The following is a 23377-nucleotide window of genomic DNA, read 5'->3' as shown; positions in this document are numbered from 1 at the left end:
TTAATGTGGATAGTATGTCCACTCTTAAAGGCTCTCTGCTTATTAAAGTAAATCAATATTACTTTATATTGATATTTATATCAATGGAATTATTAATTATAGGAGAAGAGTATTACTTGAGTAAGTACTCAATGACATACATACTAATGTTTAAATCTGCAAAGCAGGACACCTCATTTCAAACAACTGAAGTGATCCTTAAAAGTTGTGTAAAAATCAAGTATCTACTACCTACATAATATACTGAAAAGTACTGAAAAGTGCTAGAGAAGTATTATTATATATGAGACTGAACCATATGAAATTGCCAATTATCAACTGGTTCAACCTAGAACAATGTAAGCATTCCTTGTTTTCTATATGATTCAGTGTTCTCAAGAGTTCTAGTCACTTCTACCAGAACGGTATTACAGTGTTGGGGACCGAAGTTCATTTTACATTTACCCAACGTATTCTGGCGATGTTTCATGATGAAAGCCATTTGCAAAACTAGGATATGAACGTATACGAGGAAAGGAATACTGTACTTTACATGGCTAGAGAACCTTTGTTTGACCTCCATTTTCCAGGAGTCTGCTATTTTTAACTCTTAAAAAAAAAATAAGCCCTGTTATTCAAAACGTGGATTCACTATAGAGTAAGGATTAAGATCCACAAGGCTCAAAGTATGAAAAAGAGAGAATGCAACAAAATTACTAAGATCACATCATTCCTTTGCTCAAAGCCCTTCAATATCTTATCTCACTGAGTCAGTCCTTACTATGGCCTTTACCCATTTCCTGCCACTCACCTGCCTCCTTTACTCCAGCCCCCGTGGGCTTTTCTTGCTGTTCCTCAAACTTGCAGGTACACTCTCTCCTCAGGGCCTTTGTATTAACTACTCCCTCTACCAGGAATGCTCTTCTCAAAGATATCCACATGACTCACCCCCTCATCTCCTTCGGGTCTGCTGAAATGTCATCTTCTCAAAACGGCCTTTTCTGACCGACCTATTAAAACAGTATCCCTAGGGACTTCCCTGGTGGCACTCACAATGCAGGTGGCCGGGGTTCAATCCTTGGTCCAGGAACTAGATCCCACATGCATGCTACAACTAAGGAGCCCGCCTGCTGCAACTAAGATCCGACACAACCAAATAAATAAGTAAATAAAATAAAACAGTATCCCTACTACAAGACAAAAAAATTTTTTTTTGGTTTATTGTCTGCCTTTCGCCAATAGAATATAAACTACAAGGAAGAGAGGCCTTTGTTTAATGCATTGCTACATCCTCAGAGTCTAGAACAGCAGCACGTAGAATCTGCTGAACAAGATTGGCACAAAGACTGTATATATGCCTCCAATTAAAACTTCCCTCACAGATACTAAAAAAGAGGTAAGAAAACAGTTTGGAACCCCGCGCGCTCTGTAACTTAGAACGAAACAACTACCCTCTAGAAGAAAATATTTTATTTTCAACAAAATATACTAACGAATGGCTGGATTCCCTAAAAACAAAACATTAATGCTAAGCGCACACATGCTGCAAGTCTGTTGGTACTGAATACTTCGGTTTATCACCCAAGACCTGTGCTAAGTCATTTTCCTACGAACCAAGAAATTCTGGCTAAAGATACTTAAGGAAAAATAAAAGAGAAGTTAACCTATTAATGCTGTACAAGGATTAGGAAATACAGAATATACGAGTCCAAAGCTCACAGTACAGAGTGAGAGACCAGAAATCGAAATTGGGAGTGTTTGCCCCCTAGAGACACTGAGAGAGACAAAGTCCATAAAGGATTGCACCCCTTTTCTTGGCGCTAGGCATGGCACGAACACTCATTCCGGGGGTGCAGGGGGGCATGGAGTTTGGGACTGTGAGGCCCGGATTCCGATTAGGATTGGAGTGGTGTATCCGGGCCACTCTCCTCTGCACGGACTTTCGCTCAGGAGAAAAGAGAGTGCCGACTGCGCCTACCAGCTCCCAAAAAGGCTTGGGGGAGGGGTGATGAAGGTAGACCCTTCCCCTTCCGCAAGGCAAGCCCAGGGCCCGCAGGGCTCCCCAGTGTCCCAGCTCACCCGGCTCCCGGTTGATCTCGATGTCGAAGTGACACTGCGGCCGGTCCTGCGCCCCCATCGCGACCGAGGCGGCGGCAAGAGCTGGGAGAGACGGGGAGGAAAGCGGTCAGGGCTCCGGGTTAGGGCGGAGCCCGCGCCTCAGTCAACCTCCCGCTGGCCTGGTGCGACAGCGCCCGAGGCCGAGACCAGCTCCCTCTCACCCCAGGCCTCCCTGACCCCACGGAGCGCGCACACACATGCAGGCTAGCTCTTCACCTGGCTGGCCTCCAGCCTGAGTTGCTCCCCGTGAGCAGAGAAGAAACCGCTGCCACAACAGCCGAAACCCAACGCCACTAACAGACCACCACCCCCGCCCCCTGGCCCGGCCTCCCAGTGCCACGCTAAACCCCGCGAGAGTCGGGACAAATACCGCGAGAGTACGGTCTCGAAGGCGGTGGGTAACCGAAGGGGGTGAGCTTACGTGGGCGTGCCTTGCAGCTCGAAGAGCCTCCAGCCCCGGCGCTCCTATTCCTGAGCTGGCCCTGTTTTGCCCCGCCCCTTTCCCCCCCTGTACGTTGGAATCAGTCGCCCAATCTGGGAGCCCCGGACGCGACTGTGCTCTCTACTTTCTGTGGTCCTTTCTCAAGGGCCGTGTCTACGTAATTGCATATACCGCGAGGCTTCCCTGTTTCCGAAGCTGGGAAACAGTTGGGAGAATGAAGTTGTTAAGGTTTAGTAGAGCGACAGAGCTTTGGTTTTCTTTTTCTCAAGAAGTAGTTATGGCACTATCCCGTTAGACCATTTGTCTCACTTCAAAGGCCTATAGGCTGAATTGTGCGTTCGTCCCCGCTTTGGGGCCAGCGTCACTGGTATAGTTGTGTTCAAGGCCATTCTCCCTCTTCTGTGAAGTGTCAGTTCAAGACCTTTGCCCTCATTTTAATCACGTTCTTCATCTTATAGAATGCAAGGGTTCTGGATACTAACATGTTGTTAGATTATATATGTATATTCTGAATACAACTGCAAGTGTTCTGGATACAAACATGTTGTTAGATGATATATGTATGTTCTGAATACAACTCTCTTGTTAGGTTTATGTAAGTGCGAATATTTTCTCCCAATCTGCGTCGTCTTTTGTTTTGAAAGTGGCTTGTTTTTAATTGTGGCAGTTTTTAATTTTTGATTAAATCACTTGATCAGTTTTTTCTTTTATGGTTTGTGCTTCTTTGTATAGGAAATCTCTGCCTACCCCAAGCTCGAGAAGATTTTCTCCTATGTTTTCTTTTAGAAGTTTTGTAGCCCAGCCTTACACCATAGGTGTTAAGTCTATGATCTATTAGAATTTGTGGATGTGGGGTCAGGTAGAAGTTGAAGTTCATTCTTTTCCCCGTAGGTCTATACAGTAGTTCCACCACCATTTGTTGAAAAGACTTTTATCCATTGAATTACCTTGGCTTTGTGACCACATATGTGCAATTCTATTTCTGGACTCTATTTGTTACACTGATGTATCTTTAGGCTGGGGCCACACTGTTGGGTTGTAGTTGTTGTTTTCCATTATTTTCTTAAAATTGTAAAATATACTTTACATAAAATTATCTTTTAACTGTTTTTAAGCTTACAGTTCAGAGGCTGTTAACTACATTCACATTGTTGTGCAACCATCACCACCATCTATCCATAAGACAATTTTCATCTTGTAAAACTAAAACTTTGGGGACTTCCCTGGTGGCGTGGTGGTTAAGAATCCGCCTGCCAATGCAGGGGACACAGGTTCGATCCCTGGTCCGGGAAGATCCCACATGCCGTGGAGCAACTAAGCCCGTGCACCACACCTACTGAGCCTGTGCTCTAGAGCCTGCGAGCCACAACTACTGAGCCTGCATGCCACAACTACTGAAGCCTGTGTGCCACAGTTACTGGAGCTTGAGCACCTAGAGTCCATGCTCCGCAACAAGAGAAGGCACTGCAGTGAGAAGCTGGCACACTGCAACGAAGAGTAGCCCCCGCTCACCGCAACTAGAGAAAGCCCGCGCGCAGTAACGAAGACCCAAAGCAGCCAAAAATAAATAAATAAAAATTTTAAAAAAACTAAACTAAAACTTGGTACCAATTAAACAATAACTCCTCATTCTCCCCTCTACCCAGGATCTGGTAACTACTCTCTACTTTTCTTGTTTGTTTGTTTTTGTTTTACTTTATTGTGGTAAGAACACAACATGAGATCCACCCTCTTTTTAAAAAAATTTTCGGCCATGTCATGCAGCATGTGGGATCTTAGTTCCCCAACCAGGGATCGAACCCACACCCCGTGCAGTGGACATGCAGAGTCTTAACCACTAGACGGCCAAGTCCTGAGATCCACCCTCTTAATAGATTTTTAAGTGTTCAAGCTGTCTAATAAAGGCAGCAGCTGCCATCCCACTCCAGTTGATGGTTGCTACATGGATCTGTAACCCAGCATTGCTAGAAAGCCAGGCTTTCATAGGAGATCCTCTTGCTTTTTAAATATTAGCAACTAATTCAAAACTAAATACATTGCATAGCACCCACCATATCTGCTGATCAGATTAGGCCCATGAGCAGCCTTCTTGGCATGGAGTATGGGCACAAACCACATGAATAGTAGAGGAGGGAGGAGACCAGTGATGGGTTAGAACCCTACAGATGGCAGAATGGGCGGGGGAGCAGGCTCCCTTCCAGACCTGAGAAGGCCTAGAAAGGGCCAGAGCCTTCAGCTAACACACAAAGCTAACACACTTGGATGTCCACCATGTGCCCAGCTCTCAACTGCATTATCTCCATCTCACAACGTCAGAAAGCGGATACTACTTTCATCATCCCCATTTTAGAGCTGAGGAAACAGAGCTGTCAGAGGTTGTGTTAGATCTGGGACTCAAAATGAGGCCTCTCTTCGCTGTTTACATGTTACAGCCTCCCTGGGTTGCAACCCTTGACTCCAACCAAAGGTTTTAATTTTGGGTTCACAAGAATCTCTTTGCCTCATTTAACAGATAAGTCTCAAAGAGGGAAAGTTCTTTATAGAACAAAGCTAATAGAGGAAAAAAGAACAATAAAATAGAAAATCACCATTATGTAATCCCTGAGGAAGTAACAGATCAAAGCTGGGTAGATCATAATTTAAGTGAAAGGCTATCAGGAACTTGATAATAAATTAGGTTATTTCCTGATGTGATGCGAAAGCAAGCACCTATCACTTCCTATGATGTATTCTTGCCAAAAATATTAGAACCTGAGTCTGAATGAGCCTCTACCAGTTTATAGGAAAAGTGGGCGATTAGTGGGACAGATATAATGACACCACAGGCATACAAAAGAAATGTGAAAAATTCTAGAGCAAATGACCTAGTTTTTCCAACAAATGGCGAAGAAAAGAAAAGGAAACTGTTAAGTATTTTTAGAGACTTAAGGGACATAAACAAAATGCAGGGTATAAATCTTGTTTGGATCCTGATTCAGACACATCAACAAAAACACATTTTGTGAGAACAAAAGAAAACTGAACATCGTGGAATTCAGGGCACGCTACTCCAAAATATGGCACCTTGGCATATTGAATACTTCAAGCTGAAGGAATTTGAGAAATGGCAGGTGCTGGAAGGACTCTCAGACCTTCTCCTATGAAACAGGTCATGAGACCCTCATATTAGAAGTGTCCTCCCTACATCCAGAGGGACACGGATTTTGAACAAAAAGGCCTTACTAAGTTCCCTCCAGTTTACTACACTTAGCTCATACCCTTATGTCCTATCACATTTTTCCATGACTTTCTACTTTTCATCAAACTTACTATAAAAACGCTCAGGTTTAACTGCTTCTTTGGGTCTTCATTTCCTTATGAAGGCTCCCATGTCATATAAAGCTTATATTAAATAAATTGGTATGCTTTTCTTTTATTAATCTGTCTTTTGCTATAGAGGCCTAGCCAAGAACCTTAAAAGGATAGAAAGAAAAATATAATCTTCCTCCCCTATCACATCTTCTGTTAGTAGATGATGTTAGATAATAATTAAGAATTACTATTAATTGTGTTAGCAATGATAATGATGTTGTTACATACATTTTTAAGTCTTTACACTTTTTCTCAAAAACCAAATGGAAGACTTATTACATGAAAATTTCTGTACCTCAATATCAGTCTTTTGTGGAAAGGCAAGCTTTATTTCAAAGCAACCTGAAAAGAGCAGTCAGGGGGTCCACAACCACAAACTGGTGGGAGGGAACACACAGTTACATGTCCATTAGCAGGGTCTCAGTTGGGAGTCGCGCCCAATACCTGCTCAGTTTCCTCTTCAGGTTGAAACTGAAAAGGTAGACTTGAAGATGCCCCTGATGTGCAAACACACGTATTGCAGGAAGGAGGACACCTGGAGTCAACTTAATTGAGCAAATCCACTTAATTATTAAAATAAATATTTATTCTCTCTGAGAATACGGTTAATTTAGTAGCTTTCTTTGCATTTTCACATTTTTAAAAGAGCCACAGAGGTTCCATTCACCTTCTAAGCAGGTAGTTGGTAAAGATCCTGCCTCCATTTCCTAGGAAATAGATTATATTTGATTACTCCTCACAACAGCCAACTGGAAGATTATTCCATTGATTTTGAAGCACTGGTTGGGTTGGCGTCTGCGATGCTGGCCAAATAAATGAGATTTCTGTGTAACACATGCTGGTACCTATGGGTAAAAAACAGGTAAAAATTAGACGTTTGCTTTTACTGAACATGAACAAAAAACTGGAAAAGAATTTATCCACCCTAGTCAATGGCTCATCCACTGATTGGATCACTCAGTGTTGTCAATCTTCTTATTTAACATATTGAAGGAAAATATATCCAGAACGTTACCTGTTCTCACTTCTCACTTCCATAATTACCTCTCTAGCCCAAGCCACTATCACTTCTTGCTTGGACTACTGGAGCAGTCTCCTAACCTGTCTCCCTGCTCTACCTTTGCACCCCTACTCTAATTATCCACATAGCAGCCTGAGTGATCACTGTACAATTTAGGTCAAGACCATGTCATACCTCTGTTCAAAACCCTCCAAAGGCTCCCATCTCATTATGAGTAAAGCTAAGCCCTCATGGCCTATAAGGCCCTACATGATCAGGGCCTCTAGTTACCCTCTCTGATCTCATCTCCTACCACTTTCCCTTTACTCACTGAGTTCTGGCCAGAGTGGCCTCCTTGCTATGACTTGAAGATATCTAGCACGCTCTAGCCTGGGGGCTTTTCCACGTGATACTCTCTCTGATTCACATATCTGCATAGCTGCTCCCCCACCTAAGGCGTGTACTGAAATGTCACATCAAAGATACCTGGTATGAAGTAGCACTCTTCCCCCCACTTACCCTGCTTTATTCTTATTTGAAGTGCTTCTTAGTATTAGTATTAGTGCCTAATTATATGATTCTACAGTCTAGAAGGTAAGTTCCATGAAAGCAGAGCTGGTATCTGTTTTGGTACTGATTCCCCAGTGGCTGAAACAGTGCCTGGTACTCAGTATTACTCATAAAATATCTTGAACAGGGAATTCCCTGGCGGTCCAATGGTTAGGACTTGATGTTTCCGATGCAGGGGGCACGGTTTTGATCCCTGGTCGGGGAACTGAGATCCCGCATGCCACACAGTGGCCCCCCCCCAAAAATATCTTGAACAAACTTAAAGAAGGGATAAGACACTTCCATTATCAATGCACACTTACTATAATAGGGATTCTCAATCAGGGGGTAGAGCTCTCCACCTAGGAAGACAAATCAGGCTAGGGGGCAGGAAGTGTGAACAGTGCAGTGTGAAAAGGTCCATTAGGAGATTTTGATAACTTTCTTACCCCATAGTTTGAGAATCACTGCACCAAATGGAGTGTTTTGCAACTATTTTCCATATAGAAAATAAAAGTGTTTACTATAAACTGTACAAAAGCAAATTACCAAATGCCAGTGTCCAATGTAAAGACTTACCCAAAGATGGATATCTCTACTATTCCACTGAGCTGTTCAGTGGGGGATTGCAGGTTACTTTTTTAGGGGGTGGGAAAAGCATGGCTTCGGTAACAATGAAATAAAATCTTTTGTTTCTGTAATAAATGGGGCATAATACCTGGAACGACATTTAGAAAAGAGGCTGTTTTCTCTCATTTTGGCATATAGCTAGAGAGCACATTAAATTACTGTGCCAAATTTACCTCTGTCTTAACCTGGAAATCTTTTATTGGTCTTTGCATGTGTTACAAGAAAAGTATGAGCCAGGGTTCCACGACCAGAAAGCAGCCACTGCTCTCATCATCTTCGGACACTAGTTTTCCGAGGGCTTTCCTCCCCATCCCTGTTGTCATCGGCTGACATGGCTTCACGTGAAGCAGTCTTTGTAATGAGCACAATTCAAGTTTTGAACAGGGAGCCACGTCTGACTCCAAGCTTCACAGTGCACTGTCCGTATGGTCTTGGGTAGGTAACCTCTCTGAGCCTCATCTGCGATCAATCACTCAAGACTCCTAGTTCAGGTCAGCTGCTGTATTCCTATACTGGCTTCCCCGCCAAACTCATTAGTCAGGAGAATAGGGAGGGGACTTACTGGACGCATTCATTCGCCCGGCCTTTGTGCTGATATTCCACAATACAGCGGATCAACTGATCATTCTCCTCCAGGAGCTGAAAGATCAAAGGGTCAGTGCAGCACGACATCAGGATGGCGGGGACAGCTGCCTCCTTCCCCCGCCCCCGCCCCAATGCCGGGATTTGCAGCCCCAGCGCCTCTGCTGACTTCATTCCCATCTGACGGCAAGTCACTCTACGCACACCAGTCTCAGCTGCTCACTCCAGGAAGCTTCCAGCACCCGTAGCACTTCGGGATCTCTGCTAAGATCGGTCTGCCCGCATTAGCGCTCACCCGCTGGATCGTCTCCTGATTGACTTCCGCCTTGCCTCTCAGCCAGTCCGGCACGAAGGCCACCGACATCCTGGGAAGCCAGGTTGGAAGGCGGCCTCACGCTTGCAGACCCCCGCGCGTCTAGACCAGACCCGACAAGCAGCCCTAGACGCCCTTCGGCCGTAGCAAGGACCCACGATAAGTGGGCCTACGCTCTCGACGTAAATTGGGTCCTCCCACCTAGGGGGCGGGACAGGCGGAACGTCATTTGTGATTGGGCGCGCAAGAACGATTCTCAGCGTCCTCCTCCGACCCCGCCCCTGGGGCTCCGGTGCTGTTTGTGGATCTTTTGCGTTTGCGCAAGCTAGCCTCAGGGGCGGGGTCCGGCCTCAGGTCCTCGCCTTTTAGGCCTTGGGCCCTACTTGTCTGCGGCAGCACCTTCCCCAGGGTCCCACAGTAATCGAGGCTGGAACATGGATATCTGGCTCCAAATCCACCCCTCTTTCAACACCACTCTGGTGCCTCCAGGCCTGCGTCTGGAGCCTGAACCCTGGGCATTGCCTCCTGCCAAGCCAAACCCTGCAGGGCCAAGGAAAACACCGGTGCCAGCTTTACCCTCTACTGAGGGAGAAACTCGCCTATAGGCCTCTTTTTGCTTTGGGCCCTTCTTCTTCTTCTTCTTCTTTTTTTTTTTTTAAATCAGATTTACAACCCTAAAAAGCACTATTATTTTCCCCAATTTACAGATGATCAAACAGAGGTTAAGTAACTTGCCCAAGATCTCATAGCTACTAAGGGCAAAGTCAGTATCTGAACAGAAGCAGTCAGGCTTTAGAATTTTTGATCTCAACCACTGCCCTGCACAGCCCATGCACCATACTGCGGAGGTGGTTTGCTGCAAGATAAAGGGAGGAAGCTGGGCCAACCTCTTGGGCCACACTGTTACTGCTGGCAACCACTAAAACTCTGAATTGGTTGTCTTCTCTTTTGTCCAGTCCATCCATGGTGAACATGGGAGCAAGGCTGGTTTTCTCTGTAGCAGAGAGTGAGGAGCAGCCACTTAATTTAGGAGGCAGACCTTAGAAGACTTTACTCCTCTAAAAGGGTATGAGGGCAATTCTGCCTTCTAGAGCTTCATTTCCCTGAGTGGTGGCCCTGATCCAGAGCAGGCTCATCTGCTTTGCTGGAGTCTCCCTCCACAATTCCCTTATTCATCCCTCGGATGAGGTTTCATTCCATTTAACAGAGGGCTAAATGTGAGTGATAAATTAGCTGTGGATGTGTACAGTTTGAGGTGATGTCTAATGGAGATGTTGAAGTTTGTGGCTGGCTGTTTGGCTGAAACTCAGGGCCAAGGACTGGGCTGGTGATGTAAACTTTGAGAAGAATCACTTGTGGAAACCGGCATCATCCTTGAAGCTACTTTGTCACCCTTTCACATCCAATTCATCACCAAGTCCTGTTGACCGTGCTCCTATATTTCTCTGCAGCCTGCCCAGTTCTCTTCCTCTTTACCACTGTTCCTGCCTAAGCTCCAGCTTCATCCTCTCTTGCCCAGTCAACTGCACTGGCATCCCAGTTGGTCCTACCACAGTTTCCATGAGGCTTCTCCACTTTGATCTTAACATCAGCAGCCAAAGTGATTTTTACAAAATGCAAATCCAATCAGTTTTCCCCTGTCCCAAAGTCTACCATGGCCTCCAAGAGCCTATATGGTCTTACCTCTTCTTTTCTCTCTAGTGGCTCTCACTCTACTCCTTTACTCTCTAAACTCATGAGTTTCAGCCAAAGCATCTTGAGGAAAAAAGCAGAGCTGGAGGAACAGACTCCCTGACTTCAGACTATATTACAAAGCTACAGTAATCAAGACAATATGGTACTGGCACAAAAACAGAAATATAGATCAATGGAACAGGATAGAAAGACCAGAGATAAACCCACACACCTATGGTCAACTAATCTATGACAAAGGAGGCAAGGATATACAATGGAGAAAAGACAGCCTCTTCAATAAGTGGTACTGGGAAAACTGGACAGCTACATGTAGAAGAATGAAATTAGAACACTCCCTGACACCATACACAAAAGTAAACTCAAAATGGATTAGAGACCTAAATGTAAGACTGGACACTATAAAACTCTTAGAGGAAAACATAGGAAGAACACTCCCTGACATAAATCACAGAAAGATCTTTTTTGATCCACCTCCTAGAGTAATGGAAATAAAAACAAAAATAAACAAATGGGACCTAATGAAACTTAAAAGCTTTTGCAAAGCAAAGGAAACTACAAACAAAATGAAAAGACAACCCTCAGAATGGGAGGAAATATTTGCAAATGAAGCAACGGACAAAGGATTAATCTCCAAAATATATAAATAGCTCATGCAGCTCGATATTAAAAAAACAAACAACCCAATCCAAAAATGGGCAGAAGACCTAAATAGACATTTCTCCAAAGAAGACACACAGATGGCCAAGAAGCACATGAAAAGCTGCTCAACATCACTAATTATTAGAGAAATGCAAATCAAAACTACAATGAGGTATCACCTCACACCAGTTAGAATGGGCATCATCAGAAAATCTACAAACAACAAATGCCGGAGAGGGTGTGGAGTAAAGGGAACCCTCTTGCACTGTTGGTGAGAATGTACATTGATACAGCCACTATGGAGAACAGTATGGAGGTTCCTTAAAAAACTAAAAATAGAACTACCATATGACCTAGCAATCCCACTACTGGGCATATACCTTGAGAAAACCATAATTCAAAAACAGGCATGTACCAAAATGTTCATTGCAGCACTATTTACAATAGCCAGGTCATGGAAGCAACCTAAATGCCCATTGACAGACGAATGGATAAAGAAGATGTGGTACATATATACAATGGAATATTACTCAGACATAAAAAGGAACGAAATTGGCTCATTTGTAGAGACGTGGATGGATCCAGAGACTGTCATACAGAGTGAAGTAAGTCAGAAAGAGAAAAACAAATATCGTATATTAACGCATATATGTGGAACCTAGAAAAATGGTACAGATGAACCGGTTTGCAGGGCAGAAATAGAGACACAGATGTAGAGAACAAACGTATGGACACCAAGTGGGGAAAGCAGTGGGGGAGGGGAGGGGTGATGGTGTGATGAATTGGGCAATTGGGATTGACATGTATACACTGATGTGTATAAAACTGATGACTAATAAGAACCTGCTGTATAAAAAAATAACATAAAATTTAAATGATAAAAAATAAAAATTAAAAAAATAAAAATAAACTCTGAGTTACTTCTCTTCCTTTCCTTTTTTTTTTTTGGTGGGAAAATATACAGAACACAAAACTTACCATTTTAACCATTTGTAAATATACAGTTCTGTGACATTTAGTACATTACATTGCTGTGCAGCCATCACCACCATCCATTTCCAGAAATTTTTCATCTTTCCCAACTGAAATTCTGTGCCTATTAAATAACTCCCCATCCACCTCCCCTCCCCACACCCCCATCCAGTGTTGGTTTTCATCCTTCAAGGAGCCCTGCTGCAGTCCGCACAGGGTTCTTTAGACATCTCTCTGTATGAAACATTGTTCTTCCCTTTGCCTAGTTAGCCACTACTCATCTAGTGTCACTTTCTCAGGGAAGCCTCCTTGAAGCCCCAAGTCCAGACCAGAAGCTCCTGTAAATTCTTTCAAAACCCGTGCTCCTCTCGGAAGAGCACATAGCTCGGTTTGTATTTAAACACGTGCTGTGTATTGTGGGATGGGTGCTTTCACTCTGCTCTGCTAGCATAGCATAGTTTTTACTGCCAGGAGTTACTCGCTGTGTCCACAGTGCCCGGCATAGTGTCTGGTTCGCAGCAGGTGCTCAAAAATTGTTGAATGAATAAATGGATGAACACTCCTTCCCAATCTCCCTTCAGCCGGTCATCCGTCTGTGAGTACGTCCGCCCCCAGACTAAGGGTGTGTTCCTGGGGGTCGGACTTTGGCATCTCATCCAGGCTGGCAGGTGGCTGTGCTCTTTGGTTTGCCTATCTCGGGCTTCCCACCAAGCAGACACCTGAACCCACGCCCCGGGCGTGTCGCGGCGTCACGCGGAACCTCCCTGCCTCCACACGTCAGTCCGTTCGCTACCCCGGCAGGAACTGAGCTTAAACTGCAAAACTTCTCTCACCTCCGGACGTGGGAATTACAGGCTTGGAACTCAAATCCAGCGGGCGAGAGCCGAGAGATGTGAGGAAAGTTGGGAGGCGAGCCCCAGACACGCCCCATCTACATTTGGGTCGCAGTCCTTTAAGGAACCGCTTCATTCAAGACTCCGCCGGGACCAGGCAGTGTGGGCGCACCAGGATTGGTCGGTTCGGGTGTGGGTGTTGCTCAGCAGCAGCGAATGAGGGCGTGGGGTGGTGGTTCAAGACTCGCGCATGCGCACCGCTGCCTACCTGCGCCTGGGTCGCCGGTGACCGGGGCCAGGTTCGCCGGCTGGGCTAAGGTTGCGGAGAAGGCGGAGGGTGGCGCGGCGGCGCGGCGGGAGGGCGCCGACTCCCGGAGGCCGCCGTCGGGGCGAGGTGAGGGCTGGCGGACGGAGGCGGGCGCTGCGGTCCGTTAATCAAGAGCTGGCGGCGTCGGGTGTGGCGCAGGGCGGGCCTGGAGGTGGAGGGCCGTCCCTTCCCCCCGGGCCCGCCCAGCCATCAGGCCCGGCTTAGCTCTCCAGGGCTTCGTCTGGCGTCCCAAAGTCTTATGCCCCCCCGTCCCCCTTTTCTGCCGCCGCCTGCTCTCCTGACTCCAGGATGGTGCGAGGTGCACGCCTGCCAGGAACCCTTGGCGGCCGACGCGGGTAGAGCGCTGCCCCCAGTGGGAGGAGACGGGGTGTGTCCAAATGATAGAGGGGATGATTGTTTCCTTAATTATCTACGGAACTCAGGTAGAGTGTTTTAATAGCAAACTTCCCTTCGCGTGCCAATATTATAAGACTTGGTTTACCAAATACTGGGTGCACTAGACCAGCTTTTCTGAATATCAGATGTTCAGAGGTACTGTATATTTGTGTCCGTTACAGTATTACATCTAGACTTCCAGAGACAGAAGGATTGCGCACCCTGGTGCTTAATTAGGTTCGTAGACATCAAAGCCACTAAAGAATATTCCCAGTGGTTAAAAGTAACTGGTGAAATTTGTGACACGGTCATAAAGACGGTGGATAGGGTAAATCTTCATTAAATTTTACAAAGAAGGGAATTAATTCTGACAGAGATAATTTTAGTAAAATAAAAATGTAAATAATCGAAAGTGCTTTAATGTTGCTAAACAGAATTAAATTGACATAACAGTTTGCTCTGGAAAATACATTTTAGACAATGTTGTTATAGCTCTAAGAGTTTGTGTTTACAACACAGAGGACGTCTTGGGGTCCCAAAGCTTTTTATTCTTTGAAGTAGCCTCAGAGATCCACCGCATCCAAAGATGACAGGTCTCTGATTAGTTCTAAGTATCAGCGCGCTCCAGAGGAAGGAATTGTTTTCGGGAAATAGAGTAGCTGTAATCCCAAAGATTGGATTTAGAGAAGCAGAGTGTAGTGGAAAGATCGTAGGCTTTCCAGTATTTTGAGTAAGGAAGTTTTGGATGGAATACTGGCTCTACCACTTGAGCCTTGGAGCTACAGTTTTCCCTTCTGTCCAGTGTAGATTATGCCTACCCCATAGATGGTTATGAGCATTAAATAACATTATCAGTGTAAAAGTTCCTAGCACAGTGCCTGTCATATAATATTAGTTGCTATCAAATTCAGCCCCCTACTCTTCTTAGCTCCTAACAAGTGACAGACTTGACCTCTACCCTCTCCCTACCCCATCCCCAAGCAATGTAGAACCAAGGCATTTTCTTGAACTACAAATGAGGTAACCAGTTCTCAAGTCCTGTGGCTGAAGGTGAATTTGGTAAGGGTGATATAACTCTATTTTGTCTTCTGTATTTAAAAAAAAATTATTTTATTTTTGGCTGCGTTGGATTTTCATTGCTGCGCGTGCGGGCTTTCTCTAGTTGCGGCGAGAGGGGGCTACTCTTAGTTGCAGTGCGCGGGCTTCTCATTGCGGTGGCTTCTCTTGTTGCGGAGCATGGGCTGTGGCACACAGGCTCGGTAGTTGTGGCTCACGGGCTCTAGAGCGCAGGCTCAGTAGTTGTGGCTCACGGGCTTAGTTGCTCCGCGACATGTGGGATCTTCCTGGACCAGGGCTCGAGCCTGTGTCCCTTGCATTGGCAGGAGGATTCTTAACTACTGCACCACTAGGGAAGTCCCTGTCTTCTGTATTTTGGATTCGAGGAGTGGGTAATGCCTTATGGTGAACCCTTGTGTTTGAATATTTGTGTGCCAAGTGAAACTTGTTTTGCTTGTTTAAATTACTGTTTTGCAAGGCCTGGTCATTTAATGCTGTTTGTCTCTCCCCCTTTCTTTCTGTCTCTCTTTTGGTGGGAGAAGTGTATGTGGCAGGGGTTTGAGAGAGGGTTAGGGATACAGGGATGAAAAGAAACCAGTTGGAACAAGGGAGCCCTCCAGCTAAGCACAGTCTTTTGCCGGTAGAATATGGATAATCTCTGACATGAGCAGTTTATAAATAGATGCTGAGAAAAGGATTTAGGAAATGGCAGAGGCAGACTAAAATATAATTTTGATAAAACCTAATAGTAACTAGAGTGCTATATTTGATTACTATTTCAGTTTCTATTTTTAAAAATTTCATTTATGTAAACCTCTTTTTTCCTCTCCAAGTAGAGATTTATCGTGGAAAAATTTTTATTAGTTTTAAAACTTAATTTTTTTACAAGTTTTATTAGTTTAAAAGTTTTTATTGAGGGCTTCCTAATATGTGCCAGACGTAGTGCCAAGTTACAGGGTCTGCTGGCCTGTAGAAGGAGCTAGTAAGACAGATTTGTATGTCGGGGTGAGCACTCTTACTTAGGCTGCCTTTGTCCTTGTGTAATTGATAATATTTTTTCTGTAACTGTGACATGATTTTCCAGATTCATGCCACTGCTTTCCTGTTTTAAACTGAATACTGGTTATCTGCAGTGGCTTTTATTTTAATGAATTCAGAGATTATAGTACCTACCAGTTTAGAAATGTCATGTAGGAATGGAGCTACTCCCTATAAAACATGCCCTTCAACAGTCATGCATAAATCATCAGAATTACAGTTAATTAGCATAAAAGATTATTGTTCTACTAGTAGAGATATTTTAAAATGACATTTAAATGTAAAAAGCAAGTATGAGCATACTTTAAGTGATATAAAAACCTTAAGGTAATACTTTTTTTTCTGATTTTACTTTAAAGTAATTATACTGACAGGAAATTGCAGAGATAGTACAGAGTATGATTGATAGACTGTATGATAATTGCAAGCTTAGTTTTAAAATAAACTATTTTCCAGAGTGACTGTACCATTTTACAGTCCTACCAGTAATGTGTGAGAGATCCAGTTCTCACACATTATGCACGTCAAATGCTGTGCATGCTTGCCAGAATTTGATATTGTCACTTAAAAAATTTTTACCTGTGCCAATAAGTATGTAGTATTATCTCATTGTGATCTTAAGTTGCATTTCCCTTAATAGCTAGTGATGCTAAACATCTTTTCATGGTCTTATTTGCCATTTCTATATCCTCTGGTGAAATGTCTATTCATGTACTTTGTCCATTTTCTAACTGAATTATTTGTTTTATAACTGTTAAGTTTTGAGAGTTCTTTAAAAATTCTATATATCTAGAGTCCTTTATTAGGTATGTGGTTTAAAAATATTTTTTCCCAGTCTCTAGCTTTTCTTTTCATCCTCTTCACATGGACTTTTGCAGTGCGAAAGTTTTAAATTTTGATTAAATCCAATTTAGTGTTTTTCTTTTATGGATTATGCTTTTGGTGTCGTACATAGGAACTCCTAAGTCCTGAAGGTTTTCTCCTATGTTTTCTTCCACTTTTATAGTTTTACTTTTTACATTTAAATTTATGATATATTTTGATTATCATCAGAATAATGAGAGGTGTGAGATTAGGTCAAGATTCTCTTTTTTTCTTTCCTTCCTTCCTCCCTCCCTCCCTCCCTCTCTTCCTTCCTATAGATGTTCATTGCTCCGGCACCATTTGTTGAAAAGACTCCTTCCTCCATTTAATTGCTTTTGCACCATTGTCAAAAATCATTTGGCTGTTCTTGTGTACGTCTGTTTCTGGGTTCTGTATTCTGTTTCATTGACCTGTGTGTCTGTCGCCTGCCAGTACTGCACAATCTTGATTACTGTAGCTATACAGTAAATCGTGAAATAGGATAGTGAGGTACAGTCCACTTTATTCTTTTTCAGAATTGTTTTAGCTATTTTAGCTTGTTTACCCTTCCATATAAATTTTAGAATAATCTTATCTATATCTACAAGCTATCTTGCTGATATTTTTACAGGAATTATATTGAACCTGTATATCACTTTGGGGGGAGAATTGATATCTTTACTATGTTGAGTCTTCCAATTAATAACATGATATATTTTCTTATTTATTTAGGACTTCTTTGATTTCTTTCAGCAATGTTTTGTAGTTTTCAGCATATAAGTCCTATACATGTTTTGTTAGATTAACACCTAAGTATTGCGTTAAAGAAAGTATAGCTTTATTGAGATCATTTTTTTGGATGATTGTCAGTGGTATTTTATTTTTAATTTTGGTTTCTATGTGTTTATTGCTGGTACGTAGAAAAAGAATTGATTTTGTATATCGGTCTTATATTCTGCAACCTTGTTGAGCTCGTTCATTTTAGGAGTTCTTTTTTAGTAGGCTCTTTGGCATTTTCCATGCAGACAGTTATGCCATCTGCAGATAGGAGTAGTTTTATTTCTTCCTTTTCTATCTCCTGAGGCTTTTCACATTTTTTACCCTTCAATGGAAAGTGTGGGGAGATGGGGCTAATGGTCTGAGTATGGTCTGTTGCCTGGTAGACTAATTTTTCTTTTTGCCATCTCTTATTTTTATACCACTGCAGTTTCTTCATGTATAAAATGGGAATAATTATCCATTCATCCATTACAGATGGAAAAGCTATAAAGTATAGCTTTATTGAGATCATTTTTTGGATTTAAAATGGTATTTTATTTTTAATTTTGTATTGGAGACAGTCCTTGGTGTGGATTTGAATGTGGGGAGATCAGAGGAGCGTAGATATAGACGAAGGATGCACAGAGGCACAAAGGTGAAGAGAGTAGTGTACATCCTGGGGCTCCTGTTTCCTACAGCTCGTGGTAATTGAGATGCCAGATTACATCCCTAGTGTTCTATGGGAGAAAAGTCCACCAGTGCCCATACCTGTTAATATCCTATCCAGGTAGAGGATCTGATAACAGGATCCGTGAAACAGGATGTGTAGATCCATAGAAAGACTCATCAAAGCTTTAATAGCCTCCTCACTAATCCCTGGTTGCAGGGCTGCCACATGCAGAGGTGCAGTTTATGCCCTGTACGAGCACCTGCAGAGTTAATAGATGGGGGCTGACACCCAACTAGGCTCTGCCAGCAGAACTGGTCCAGGGCTGTTTCTACCCCGAGAAGCACCTTGTTCTAATTTGCCACAGGTGCCATGAGGCCTCAGAATCTGTCTCCTTTTGTTGCTTAATGGTGGTCACATATCATGGCTAAAAATTTAGTATCTTATTTGCTAAGTGACTTCCTTTAGCCATCTGTAGGAACTCTCATCATTTTGAAGACTGGCTGTGTGTCAAATGTGCAGAAATTCAGGAGGACATACTATCCTCTCTGTTTTATTTTTGCCTTCTGCTTTCCTTGCTGCCAGCTTTAGGTTAAATGCTCAGAAGCCCTCCACTTCACGTGAGGATATGGCAAGCAAACTGCTCAGCACCTGCCTCGCTGGATGACCTGAAATGTACAGGTCCCTGGACCCCAACCCTGCTGCATCAGTGTCAGGCTCTTCCTGGCCCTTTAGGACCATCTTGCTACCTTTGTCCTGCTCCCCACTCTCACTGCTATTGTTCCTGAGCCGTTCTGGTCTCTGTTCCCTCATCCCAGTTGGTTTAATTCTGCAAATGGAGAGATTCATTAGAGAGAAGGAAAAGGAGGATTACAAGTGAAGAAGAGACAGGGAGGCTAATGGAGGGAGGACAATTGGGAGTGACATAGCAGTAGAGGGCAGGGAAATAAAAATAAAAGCCACATTTGCATTTGTGGTTGGGGGTGAGGGTGAAACAACCCCGAGTGAACATTTCAAGGGCGGTGGTGTCCCTGGCTCATCACCAGGCCCTCAGTAACAAGGTGACCTTCCTTCCTCAGGTGTCCTCATGACTTCTCTTGTGGACCATGTCCATGATCCTTTTTGCCTGTGTGGTTAGGGTGAGGGATGGACTGCCCCTCTCGGCCTCCACTGACTTTTACCACACCCAAGATTTTCTGGAATGCAGGAGACGGCTCAAGACTTTAGCCTTGCGACTGGCCCAGTATCCAGGTCGAGGCTCTGCAGAAGGACTTGACTTCAGTATCCAGTAAGCAAGCATGTTCACTGTTCAAGAGCATCTTAACAGCGTGCAGAGGTGACATTATGCTGATCACACTGTGTGTTAAAAGCAGGTCTCACATCAGACAGCAGTCCAAGGTTGTGTGTATTTACAGTAGACTCAAAGGGACTCAAGCACTGTTGCCCCAACTCCCACCTTTCTTTTCTTTCTTTCTTTTTTTTGTAATTAGTTTTTATTGGAGTATAGTTGCTTTACAAGGTTCTGTTAGTTTCTACCGTACGGCAAAGTGAATCAGCTGGCAGAGCGGCCGTGAGCATCGGCATGCCCTGGTCACCCAGTCTTCATGCCTTTAGTTTGGTAGTTTTTTCTACATTAGGTGCAGGGGTGGAAAAAAGGTGAGTCGAAAGGAGATACTAGATGAAAATGTCAGGAAAGGAAAAGGACGAGAGTGAGGAAGCCAAGAAAATAAGAAAAAAGACTTGACTGAGAGTTCTTGCCTTCAGTTTTTGCCTTTTAAATTTTTTGACTTTTTAAACAAATTTTAAAGTAAAAAATGTTTATATGACAGGAGCAGGGGAGTAAAAATGAGCATAAGTAGGTCCCTCTTCTCAAGGAACTCCAGGTCTAATAAGGGGACAAGAGAGATATATAACTGAATATTACACAGTGGGGCAAATGCTCCAGTGGAAGTAGGAATCAGGTGGTTACAATAATCATGGTAATAAGAGCTAATATGATTGTTTTCCATGGGCCAGGCACTACTCTAAGTGCTGTATGGGCTTATGAGGTAGATAATAGTATTATACCTGTTTTACGGAGGAGGAAACTAAGGTTAAACAGCTTACCTAAGGTTAGACTGGTAGTAAATGGTAGAGCCAGGATTTGAATGGAGGCAACCAGGCACCAAGGTCTGCTCCTCATGTGTTATGTCATTTCTTATTCTAGGGGTTAGAGTAAAAAGCCATTCTACGGAGGGATGGGGCAAGGCAAGTTTCGAAATCTCAAAATGGCTTGTTACAGATTTTACATCATTGTTTTCCAGAATTTAGGCCTTCACTTACCAAGTTCTTTTTGTTCCCCTTGAATAGTAAATTTTTGATTGACCTGATAAGGTGGCATCCTTTCAGGGGAATTCAGTCTCAGAATTAGGAAAACAAAAGGAAAAGTCCAGGCCTAATTCCAGGCTTGGTGGTATTGTCAGGCGAGAAGGGTCGTGGCCTGAAGACGGATCCAGATGGTAGGCATATGAAGCTGTCACCCCGTGGAATGGGCTGTGGGTGCTCAGGAGCAAAAACTGAGCTGCATCTGCCCACATCTACAGCTCCTTTCTCTAGGTGCCTGAAACCACCTTCTTCAGTGGTCCCTTCCTCATTACGCTGTGATTATCTAACAGTCTATGCGAACTTTGTGCTGTACCTCAAATAGGAAACCTTTTCTCTGTTCAAACAAACAAACAAACAAAAAAACCTATCACTTCAAATGAAGTTCTGGGTACTTCAGTCATTTTTTGAAAAGTAGAATGTAAAATGTTCTACTCATTTGTATTTTGACTTAAATATTCACCATTATTTTCACAGAGGAAACTAAGGCTTTTGTTCCTTACAGGTGAGCGGTCCCATAGCTTAGTTAATAATAAATAAGTTAGAGTGATCACACATTGTCAGTGGTAAATGCCACTATACATTTTAGAGGAAGTATAAGAAAGGCACAGTCCCCGGCAGGTCTAGCTGAAGAGATGCAACAGACAGCTCCAGGACTATTCAAGACCCAGCAGATCCAGAGTTGAGGCAACGTGGCGTCTGGGTGCAGGATGCGAATACATGGGTCTGTTCCCTGGTAACGCAGATGACACTCTTTTGTTCCAGTTTTTCTTCTTCGAGGGATGTAGCCTGCATGGCTATCTGCTCCCGCCAGTGTCCAGCAGCCATGGCCTTCTGCTTCCTGGAGACCCTGTGGTGGGAATTCACAGCTTCCTATGACACCACCTGCATTGGCCTAGCCTCCAGGCCATACGCCTTTCTCGAATTTGGTTCGTAACCCTCGTTCGTATTGATTGTTCTCTCTTGCGGCATTGTATGTGTAGAATTTCCAGTTTGGATTTGGCTTTGACCGTCAGGGAAAACCACTGGAGGTGCTGTAACGTGTCACTGGAGAACAGCCTTATACCATGAGATTTCACAGCAGTGGAAGGGACCTGCGATCTTGGAGGTTCAACACTCTGGCTTTTCATCTCTCCAGAGCCTGGGGCAGGGTGGAAGAATGGCGAAATCTGTATCTTATTCTGGAGCAGGTGTCGGCAAACTGTGGGCCAAGGGTCTGGTTTTTGTAAATAAAGGGGAACATAGCCGTGCTTATTCTATTACTAACGGGTTGTCTGTGGCTGCTTTTGCCTTTCCCTGGCAGAGGTGAGCTGTTGTGATGAACCATCTAGGGCCCATAAGCCTAAAACATTGACTCTCTGGCACTCAGAGAACACTGCCAACCCCTGCTCTAGAGCAGCGCTGCTCAATGGTGGTACGTGGACCCGTTCTTCCAGCATGAGGGACATACAGAGAGTGAGAAAAAGAGTTTAGAAATTCTTAGAGTAATTTGGCACTCCTGCGATATTTTCAGTTGTATTTTATCAAAGTATCTGTCTGCAACCATTTGGATATAAGAAAAAACTGGTCCTTCATGCATAGGTTTGAGGAGCACAGCTCTGCAAGAGGATACTCCTTTTCTAGGCCCTGCCAGAGCGGCCGTGTGGAAGCTCAGGGCTTTGGAACACAGCAGGGTGATTATAGCGTATGCTATCAGTATCTGTCAGCTGTGATTCAAGTCATTTTGAGATCCTGGAGAGGAGGAGGAGAGGTGGGAGTTGGGGGACATTCTCTGGTCTCAGTGTAAATTGTCATGGTCCCTGTGATGCTCTTGAATGAGGGGCTGGCAGCATTTGGTACTCAGGGTCAGGTGCAGGGCTGGCACCTGGAAGTGTTGCCACTTATGCTTCTGGCAGCTACTGCTCACATCCCCTCATGTGGTCTCTGGCTGGCCCACCAGTGATGGGGCCAGCACCCCCTTTTGGTGTCACCCAAAGGTGCTGGGGAGCTCCCTGATACTTGGGCCCCAGCCTGGTAGCCCTGTGACATAGACCATGAATCCTGCCTGAGTCTCCCTGTGAGGATTGGTCCAACTGCTGCTCTCAGCCCCACTTCTTCTGAAGGGCATGCTGTCCCCAGTCGGCCCACAGCTGCAGCATCCCTTGGCTGTTATTTGATTGGCAGCTGGTAGACCTATGTTCTTCTCTCCCCTCATCTCTGCATGCGCCTTCCTTCCAAAGCGGTGGGCTTGGTCTCACAGGAGACCCTTCCCAGCATCACGTTTATTCATTATTGAGTATGAGTAGAATATAAGTAACAGTATGTGGATATTAGAATTATACACGATTTTGCTTTGCCAATATGTATGAAACTTCGCTTCAAATACTTATTAAAACTTGGTAATGGTTAATACTAATGTAAATAAAAGAATTAAAACCAGTACCTTTCAGATATATAATCCTAGTTTGCACAACATACTCCGAATGATTTGTAATTCTTTTTTCACGTGCCTTTTCTTGGGATAATCAGGTCAAAATTGACTGTCCCCATTTTTCTATCTTAGAAATATTCTGTGAATGGCCCAGGATTGTACTATGAGTTGTGGCTGAGCTAAGACTCAAGCCTCTGTCCCCTGACTCCCTTGCCACTGAGGTTCTGATGGACAGACTCTCACGTTTTAATTATTCTGCTTTGAAGAGATTGATGAGACCAGTCCTGATATGTACTAATCATTTGACCTTTATGTGTAGTTGACACTCTTCAGAGTCTGGCTGACTTATTAGCTTGCTTAGAAACGTAAACTTCATTGTGTACGTATTGTCTTATAACATCCATTGTAATGAAGACACTCAGCTTGGGTTGCTCTCT

The 23377-nt window shown here is 43.9% G+C and overlaps 3 protein-coding genes across 15 annotated transcripts in view; 1 reads left to right on the top strand and 2 right to left on the bottom strand.

Annotated features, from left to right (window-relative positions):
- NKTR (natural killer cell triggering receptor) overlaps positions 1 to 2434 on the bottom strand; it is a 45602-nt gene extending 43168 nt beyond the window's left edge. For all 7 annotated transcript variants that reach the window (XM_059077532.2, XM_059077529.2, XM_067005617.1 and 4 more), the window contains exons 1-2: positions 2314 to 2434; positions 2059 to 2139 (exon numbers count right to left, since the gene is read on the bottom strand). In XM_059077532.2, the coding sequence (XP_058933515.1) occupies positions 2059 to 2116 (58 nt within the window). In that variant the 5' untranslated portion in view covers positions 2117 to 2139; positions 2314 to 2434. The remainder of the gene's footprint in view (positions 1 to 2058; positions 2140 to 2313) is intronic.
- Positions 2435 to 6454: 4020 nt separating this feature from the next.
- On the bottom strand, positions 6455 to 9162 carry SS18L2 (SS18 like 2). Its single transcript, XM_059077569.2, has 3 exons — positions 8947 to 9162; positions 8632 to 8708; positions 6455 to 6735 (listed from the first exon to the last, which is right to left on the bottom strand). The coding sequence occupies exons 1-3, from the start codon at positions 9013 to 9015 to the stop codon at positions 6648 to 6650; spliced, it is 234 nt and encodes a 77-aa protein (XP_058933552.1). The 5' UTR covers positions 9016 to 9162; the 3' UTR covers positions 6455 to 6647.
- Positions 9163 to 13331: 4169 nt separating this feature from the next.
- Positions 13332 to 23377, top strand: part of SEC22C (SEC22 homolog C, vesicle trafficking protein) — a 36866-nt gene continuing 26820 nt past the window's right edge. The window contains exons 1-4 of one of the 7 annotated variants that reach the window (XM_067005611.1): positions 13337 to 13497; positions 18755 to 18850; positions 19249 to 19457; positions 21296 to 21459. In XM_067005611.1, coding sequence (XP_066861712.1) covers positions 19276 to 19457; positions 21296 to 21459 — 346 coding nt within the window. In that variant the 5' untranslated portion in view covers positions 13337 to 13497; positions 18755 to 18850; positions 19249 to 19275. Of the gene's footprint in view, positions 13498 to 18754; positions 18851 to 19248; positions 19458 to 21295; positions 21460 to 23377 lie in introns of all 7 variants that reach the window. The other 6 variants (XM_067005612.1, XM_067005614.1, XM_067005613.1 and 3 more) reach the window with 6 other exon arrangements.

Source organism: Kogia breviceps, chromosome 10 (assembly GCF_026419965.1).
Source record: "Kogia breviceps isolate mKogBre1 chromosome 10, mKogBre1 haplotype 1, whole genome shotgun sequence".
Classification (NCBI taxonomy): Eukaryota; Metazoa; Chordata; class Mammalia; order Artiodactyla; family Physeteridae; genus Kogia; species Kogia breviceps.
This window is presented reverse-complemented; position numbering and strand designations above follow the sequence as displayed.

Excerpts from the sequence above, each read along its gene's own strand:
- SS18L2 (XM_059077569.2), bottom strand. The coding sequence starts at position 9,015 with ATGTCGGTGGCCTTCGTGCCGGACTGGCTGAGAGGCAAGGCGGAAGTC. Across the intron at positions 8,709-8,946 it reads ATCAGGAGACGATCCAGCGG|CTCCTGGAGGAGAATGATCA; the intron begins GTGAGCGCTAAT and ends TTGATCTTTCAG. Across the intron at positions 6,736-8,631 it reads CGGGCGAATGAATGCGTCCA|GTACCAGCATGTGTTACACA; the intron begins GTAAGTCCCCTC and ends TTTTACCCATAG.